Source organism: Gavialis gangeticus, unplaced genomic scaffold (genome assembly GCF_001723915.1).
Source record: "Gavialis gangeticus isolate Ggan-Ray unplaced genomic scaffold, GavGan_comp1, whole genome shotgun sequence".
NCBI lineage: Eukaryota > Metazoa > Chordata > Crocodylia > Gavialidae > Gavialis > Gavialis gangeticus.
In genome coordinates, this window is record NW_017729004.1 from 47,401,681 (window position 1) to 47,410,442 (window position 8,762).

Here is an 8,762-nt window from a genome sequence, read left to right on the forward strand (position 1 = left end):
GGATGCACCCTCAGAGTTCTAAAATTGTTTTGTTTTGCTCATTTGTTCAATTAGGGTTTCTCTTTTCCTTTAATAAAATCCAGCTCTTCCCAGTGGCTGCACTTGGGTCAGGTGGGGTGGGGCAGAGCAGGAGGCTGTGGTGGCCCTGGGAGGGGAGCTACAGGGAGGCTAGAGCCAACTCCAAAATTCACCATAGCCCTCTTCATAGCCCCCCTCCTCACAGCCACCAGGAAGAGCCCAGTACAGCCCACAGCACCCTCCCACAGTGGCAGCCTGCCCTCGCCCTGCACACAGATCTGGGGGGCACATGCCTCCCCCAGGATGCATGCAGTAGTAGCAGCCGCACACCCCCAGGACCCCCAGACAAGCTGCAGCTCCATCCCATGCCCCACCCTGGCTGGGCAGCACCTGCCCCTGCCCCAGTTCCACTCCCTCCCCCACCATGTGGCCTCGATCTGCCCCCCCCACACGCCTTCCCCTCTACAGACTGACTGGCTAGATACTGCTCTCCAAGATGCCTGGCTGCACACCTGGCCATGTGCATGCTGCAGCTGCGCACTTGCATGTGGCATTTATTGGGGAGATCTAGCAGCCTGTTACAGGGGGATCTAGTGGCCTGTTACAAACTAGTAAGGGGGGATCAGCAGGCACTGGGGAAGTCCCTATTCCCCTGAGCACTGCCAGGAGTGACCAGGAATAATGGTCACAAGCTGGCAGAGGGTAGATTTAGGCTAGATATCAGGAGGTGCTACCTCACTGTCAGGGCGGCTAGGATCTGGAACCAACTTCCAAGAGAAGTGGTGCTGGCTCCTACCCTGGGGGTCTTTAAGAGGAGGTTAGATGAGCTCCTTGCTGGGGTCGTTTGACCCCAGTAATCTTTCCTGCCATGGCAGGGGGTCGGACTAGATGATCTACTCAGGTCCCTTCCGACCCTAGAAACTATTGGTGACATTATTAGCCACATCAGCCAAAAAAAGCCAATTGCCGATAATGTTAATTTTCCTTTTATTGGTGCTGATACGATATTGACCAATGTATCGGCGCACCTCTAGTCATAATGCACATGCACGGCTGCAGAGCATTTTTTAAATGGCTGATCATGCAAAAAAAATAACCCTCATTAAATCAAGTACTAAATGAAGGCGTTCTAAATTAGAGCACCTTAGGGAACTTCTATAGAATTCCCTGAGGGGGTTAAGTGTCATGTCCCTTGTCTGCCACAGGGAGGTGGCAAAGAGTCTCCTCCCTGTGCAGTGAGGGATAGAGGGGGAGAGCTCTCCCAGTATGCTGTTTCCAAACAGGCTAGGTAGAAGCTGGGCAGCAATTGGGGGTAGGGGATCCAGCGGGGACCCCCCCAGCAGGAGAATGTTCCTAGTGCTAGACAACACTAGCAGAGAAGGGACATAGTCCCTGAGCTCCCCGCACACTGCCCGTGCCCCTCCTCCCACACATGCATACAGACACACACACAAACACACACACACACACACACACACACACACACACACACACAAAGAAATGAATGCTAGCCAGCTCTCCCAGATGGCTGTTTCCAACCAGGCTACAGCACCCCCTGCCACCTGGCCTTGGCCAGTGCACAGAGGCACCCAGCCCCCACCATCAAATGCCAAATGTCTGTTACTTTTGATGACTTTGTAACTTTAAGCACTTTATATAAAGTGCCAGTGATTGAGGTGCCCTTTGATAACTTCTGTAAGTGCCCCTAGTGACTAAGTGAGAACACAGCACCCTGCATGAAGCATTCTCTTATGGCTCTGTAGCCCTGGAAACCCCTTCCCTCCCAGCTTTTGCTGCATCTGCTTGTCTACCTGTAATACTGCTGGATCACAGGTAAGCATACAATAGACCTTCTCTGTGCTAAGATGCGGGGTAGGGCTAGTGGGGGTTAGGCTGTGGGGGCAGCATGGTGGAAGGTGCAGTCAGGGACATCAGGGTGTGGGAAGCAGGGAAGCCATGAGGTGGGGGCACCTTGATGGAAAATCATTGCTGCAGTCAGGCAGGGTTCCCAAGCCAAGACTTTATTTATTTATTTATTGATAACCTGAAAGCTTTTTGTTGACAACCAAACTTTTCTATGGAGGATGGTGTTATACATCTAAATTTGAAACCACGCCTTGTCCAGCACCTAGCAGAGTGCTTACCTTTACATTATTTAAAACATATGTCAGTAAAAAGTTTCCGGACAATGAGTAAAAAATAATTATTGATAAGCAACCCTGAGGCCACCCTCTCACCCAAAGGAGGTTTGAACTTGCATCTCTAACTTACCAGCACCATGCTGTAACCACCAAATACATGCCAAGTATTATCCTGAACTTTCTCAGTCACTCCTTTTTAAGCTGAACCACTGGCCCTTGCACTTCCTAGTCATTGGATAAAACAAATGTAACAATATAACAATATAGTTTCTACTCTGTGATGCCTTCCTGGCCAGAACCATCAACACTGACTTGCTGTCTTCCTCCTAGCCTGACATACCTCCTTCTGTTGGCTGCCCAACAGAAGGGCCAGTTTCAAAAGGAATACCAGTACTACCAGCCTAGATAATGGCCATGTTCATATGTTACATTTCTTCCAGGAGAAAAGCATTTCACCTGACACAAAGGAAAGTATACAGATGATCAAGGGCTTTATTGTGGAAGACATAAAGCATGTTTACAAGAAAATTCAACCTCATTGAACCAGGTAGATCTTTCCCTTCCCACAGTACTTTGAATATCTGTATTCTTCTTCTGGGTGCTGGATGTAGTGCCCTACAGTCCTCTGCTCAGAGGCAAGCCATCAAGGAGCCCTGTGGGGACCCTGCTCCTATCCTGCCAATCAGCTGTATGGCAGAAGAGGGAGGGCCATTCCCTTGAGGCAGGAATCCTCCCAAACCCCTGGGACTACTGAAGTCCTCCTGGAATCCTGGGAGAGCTCCAGATGATAGAAAATGCTCCTGCTCATCCATCCTGCCAATGAGCTGACTGGTGGGTTGGGGGTCAACGATTCTCCTGTGACAGGAACCCTCCCACAGCCTCAGGAAGATTCTCACCACCAGAGAAAAGCCCCATCCCCACACCCCTCCAGTTCCATCAGGAGGCATGTGGGGGAGCAAGAAACAATTCCCCTCTGACTGCAAGGCTGCTTCAGCTTAAGAAGCCTTATAGATATGGGGGAATTATCTCCCACACTCCACAGTCCTGCTCCACTGGGAGGCCTTGGGGAAGGAAAGGACAGATGGACACGAGACCACTGTGGCACCACTGCAAGGCTGCTTGGGCTCATGCTACTTTTCAAATGAAGTGAACTTGGCCCCTGGACCCTAACCACTAGGTTCCCAGTCCCCACCCTTTAAATGCTGGCACACAGATTACAAAGCCCTGAGGGCTAGGAACCAGGCATGAAGAAACTCTTCCCACCCTGGTTCACAGCCCAATGGGCTTTAAATGCCACATGTGCCACCCATCTGGGCTTCACACCAGGCAATTTAAAACCTGATTGGCTGCCTATTGACAGCCTGCCCCCTTCCCAGGCAGGGGAGAGGACAGGCAGTCCAATAACAGGCTTCCCCAAGAGCAGTGGTGGCCCAGGGACCAGCCCTCTAGTGCCCCCTGGCTCAAGAGCTCACCTGTGTAGCTCTCCATCCAGTCAACTCAAATATATGTACACCTCAACTCCCGGGCTGTTTTTCTAATGATAAGAATTTCTCTTAAATTCCCATAGAAATGCCTGTCTACATGCAGTCAGTGGTAGGTCAAGCATTGTGGTGTGTTGGTTAGAGGACCATGCTGCAAAGTCAGAGATGCAAATTAAAACCCCTATAAACAAGGAGATTGAGATCCCATATCTCTTGCTTCCTGGGCAAGTTGCTCTACTCATGCTTTATTGTAGCTAAAACATGGGAGGACATGCCTCCTGTCTTAGAGGCCAACTGCCCCTAGTCACATGGTTCTGACTGTCTAGATTCTCATACCTTGGATAAACTGCACATTGAGTTAATGCCCAGTCTATACATGCACACTTATAGATCCACACTGCCATTTAGAAATTTTAGTGGCTTGAGTACATAACACATAATTAACACCCCACCTTGCAGTGTTTTCTAGTGTTTATAATTTGTCATCATTTGCATTACAAGTAGTGTGCACAGACCTCAAATAAAAATGAGGCCCTCTCCTCTCCTTCTATGAACTGTTGTGCAAAGATATCACTTTCAATGCTTAAAACACGTAAAAGGATAGAAAGAAACAGAGCTGTAAGCAATTTGTCCACTGTCATACAGAAAGTAAGAATTTAGTTCAGATTTCATTCCTAGTTCAATGTCTTATTTGCAAAAGAGGTGGGAGAACTTTTAGGAGTAATTTAGAACCCCAAGTCCTAATGATTTTCAGTATGATTTATGCTCAAGTCTGGTAAGGGCTTTTGAAAATCCTACTCAAAATCAGTCTACTTATTGGTAAAACTTATCTTACAAGAAACACCCATATTGCACATATATACCTAAGCCATGCAATGCAGAACAATTAAACTATTGATATAGTAATATTATACTCACCTGTACGGAAATACATGACCACACAGTTTTCATCATTATTTGCAAAGTTGGGTTCATTTGGGGCCCAGGCAACATAGTTTACTAGGGTTCCATCCATCCAACTAAAAGAAATTACATTCCACAGTTATTGAGTATATCAATAGTTATTTTTGAAGGCTACATTAGTTCATTTTATTTTATATTACAGAAATCCTAGCTACACCAAAAGCAACTTGGGCACACTGCTCTGTGTGTGTGATTTTTTTGCTTTAGGGTTGTAGGTTGTAGCCACAGTGGTCTAAGGTCATAGGCAGACAAGGTTCTTTGGGTGGATGTGATATCTTTTATTAGACCAGCTAAATAGTTGGGGAAATTGTTCTTCACAAATTTTCAGGCACAAACACCTTTCTACCCAAAGAACCTTGTGTGACTTTTTTAGCACTTGTGGCCAAAATCCTGAAGAGCAAATTGAGAATATTTTCTTGTTTTTTAACCTACATTTTCCCTTTGCTCATATAATTAAAATTAAATGTAATAATTAACAGCTGCAAGTTAAAACAATATAAGACTAAGCAAATCAGATGCATTTGTTATAGATATAGTCTGTTTCCCCACCTACACTTTACTTCAGAGTTTTGTGAAACAAATTGCAAGATGAGATAATGATTTACTTTTACTTATTCTCTGGAAACATACTTATCTGTAGATTAACAGCCTATGGACAGAATCTCTACATATAGATTTGACAGAAATTTCCTCCATGGTCCACTGGCCCCAAGCTAGTGTAAACTGATAGCCTCCAGCAAAAGTTATTTTCGGCATCCTTCTTTACATGTTTATCCTTATGTATCCAGTAATGATTTTCAAATTAGCTGCTTGTAAAATTCTTCCCAAATAACAGGCAATAAAAAAATCTCAATTAAATGGTAATCTACTAAATGGTTTATTGTCAGGTACTATCAAGCACAAAGTCAGATCAATAGATTCTCATAATCAAAAGTTTGTGGATGCTTCCAAAAGCAAAATGCAAACATGCAAGCAAAATGCAAGGAAATCATACATAGCTGAACAGAGATTGTGTGTAGTTACAGAAAGTTACAGAGCTGTATATGAAGAAAGAGTACACAGTGAAGCAAGAGAAATATTAAACAAACAAGTGACATCACCTATCAGGAAAGAAAGTGAAAATAAAGAATGAGAGGAAAAAAACTTTAATAAACATAATTTCCTGTAATTTGCCCAGATTGCAGAAACAAGAAACAATAGCTCCAAGAGGCAGGACTGCCTTTTTGTGCCACTAGCTGAATGCTGTGGTCAAAAGACCCTTCCTGAATAGGGGAAAGAATGGCAGAGGTCAGAGTGGCAGTGCTTCATAATTAAACAAGGTTTCAGTGATGGTCTTTTAATCCAGAGCTGAAGCACAGGAAAGGGAGAGAACTACAAAAAGAGGGACCCTGGGATAGGAATGACGTCTTAGGGAACAGACATGGGAAAATTCACCAACAATTCTGAGAGGAATTCAATATGTGGCCATAGCACTTCATAATTTTGATGAATACTGTAGGGAAATGAATCAATCAATACAGCCTGCATTTTATTTATCCTAGATTCTGAGACTGCTTCAAGAAATTGAATTCCCATGAGAACAGGAGTACAAAAGTTCTGAGTTTTGGCTGTTGCGGGTCCTGGTGCCCCCTAACTGCATTTTTGTTACATCTGACATGTGTTTACCTAGGATATGATATAGTCAAGTGAAACACACCTCAAACCTTCAAGCCATTTTTCTCTCTCTTGCAAAATCAAAAGAGGGAAGAATGCAAAAGATGACAACCAGTAGTAACACAGCACTGACTCTACCTACAAAACATCAACTAATGCACTGATTAATGCCTCTGGAGCTCAGAGAGATAAATGAAGTGAAAATGGAACAAATACAGGAAAAGGTGTCAGCCTGAAGAAAAGACATCTTGCAAAACAGCTGGAGAAGGGGAAATGTCCCAAGTTGTTGACTGTGCCCGAGGTACAGGACCCAGGCATCATCTTGAGAATGAAAACCTGGAAGTAGGGGAAAAGAATTCTTTTGCCAATTAAGGAGGCAAAAAACAATTTAAAAAGCATGTGGTGACAGAAAACTCACTGCTGAGTACCACGGGCTTAGAACCTTGTACTGAGCAAGGGTCTGGCCAGGAATACAGACCCAAGATTTGGCTTAGCTAAAATAGGTTTCTTAGCAGTAGCAGCTTTGCCCCTCTATCTAAGCTGGTAAAATTTGAAATACATTTGTTCATTCACTAACTTCTCTCTCTCGCTCTAAAAAAAGCCCAAAAAACTTTAAAATATGTTTTAGCTATGTATTTTACTTTATTGAAATGTTCTTTTGATACCATTATGAAAAATTAATCCCCAACCAAGTTCATGAGCCTGTGAAATGAAAACTTTAACAGGTCATTCAAGATAGCCTGATGCAATACTTGTACTGCTTGACAAGCTTTATGGTCCTTGTTTACTTACCGAAACTTTTTATCAAGACTCACATATAAGCCAATGTAAAGGTCATCGTAAAAACCATAATAGTAGGTCTAAAACACAGAGATAAGATTTTAATGAGATGTAGCAAAATAGCTGTAATATAAAGCAAACATCTGTTCTATGGAAGTTGGCTTAGCAACTATTGTACGTAGTCTATAAGCCACCAGTCATAAACTTACAACTGGGGAAAGAATTGTGCAGTATTCTGAAAATGTAAATCATAATTCAAGGCCTTTACTTGATCGCCAGTGAAAATAAAATGGAATGATAATGAAACAGAGGAAAAGCTGCTATTATATAGTGGGAAAGCCTGTCTGGTAGGCAAATGTGACAATAAATCAAAAATAAATTTGCAAGTTTGGGAGAGCATGGAATAAGAATCCCGTGTAAGCTAGACAGAAATTTTCATTGATATGTTCTGGATTTTAATTTGATGAAATAATGTTCTTCTCAAATGTATGTGTGTGTTTTTTCATTTTTCCAAAAGAATGTGGTTAGCTTCAGAAATAGGTTGTTGGCATTGTTGTTGTCAAGAGAAGAAAAGGTTTTGGCTTTTAGTTTTTCACTGAAAACTTAAACCTTTAAAATGTTTACATGTTGACAAAAATGGGGAAAAATTGATTTCATCAATTTAAAAAAAAAAACATCAAAGCTCTAATTCTTTTCTCTTTAGGTCAGTAATTTGCCACCAGAATGTCAGGGTACTGTGGAGTGGAGTGAGATTTTTTGAACGGTGTCACAAAGTGTGAGGAGATAAGCAGGTATGAGGAGATAAACGCAGGCTGAGGTTTGCCCTTGCCTGCCCTTGGCCCTGCCCCAACTGCCCAGTCCTTCTGAAACAATGTAAGCACTGTAATACATAAATGAGTTTTTTAAATGGAGTGCTACTCAATTCACAAAAATTATGGAGAGGTCAAATGAGGGGTGCCTTGAGTCAAACACAGGGTGCCTCAAGTTTAACCCTAGAGTACTGGTTCTCAGCCTTTTTAAAAGCTTCTACAGATTTTATTCCAAAGGTAGATTGATGGCCTAACATTTATCCTTTACAGCAATTAATGTACTAAAATAACAAAGGAGAATGGTGAATTAACTGCTTCCTTGGGTTCTGTGTGTGAATCTCTATGAAATTTTCATTTGGTCTACCAGCCTTCACTTAATGCCAGATTTTGAATTATGTATTTAGTCAAATCTCTCTTAACTCTAACAAGTAGGACAGCTCTAGAAACTGGCAACAATGTTTTGTTCTGTATTTCTCCCTTTATAAGGAAGCTAAAGGCTTTCAGCTAAATTTTCAAGTGTAGATCAACCCAGGACCTTTCAAAGGAACCTGGATGCAGTATAGCTGCATGCCTTCCAGTACATCAAAAGCAGATACTGAACGATGTTTCTATGGCTGCACAGAATTATGCATTTTGAATATAATAAAACAAGCTGGCAGGGGTCATCGTGGAGCCCTTTGCCCGGCTGTATAAGCATTCGTGGTCATCTGGCCAGGTGCTGGAGGATTGGAAACTAGCTAATGTGATCCCAATTTTCAAGAAAGGGAGGAAGGAGGACCCAAGTAACTATAGGCCTGTCAGCCTCACCTTGGTGCTCAGGAAGATCTTGGAGCGAATCATCAAGGAGCACATCTGTGGGGGGCCAGCAGGGGAGATCATGCTCAGGGGCAATCAGCATGGGTTCATCAAAGGCAGGT

General features: G+C 43.3%; 1 protein-coding gene across 1 annotated transcript in view; it reads right to left on the minus strand.

Annotated features, from left to right (window-relative positions):
* The window catches only part of LOC109291350 (macrophage mannose receptor 1-like), a 77,734-nt gene that overhangs the window by 30,870 nt on the left and 38,102 nt on the right, over window positions 1-8,762 (minus strand). The window contains exons 18-19 of the mRNA XM_019508331.1: window positions 7,049-7,116; window positions 4,559-4,659 (exon numbers count right to left, since the gene is read on the minus strand). Of these exons, the coding sequence (XP_019363876.1) occupies window positions 4,559-4,659; window positions 7,049-7,116 (169 nt within the window). The remainder of the gene's footprint in view (window positions 1-4,558; window positions 4,660-7,048; window positions 7,117-8,762) is intronic.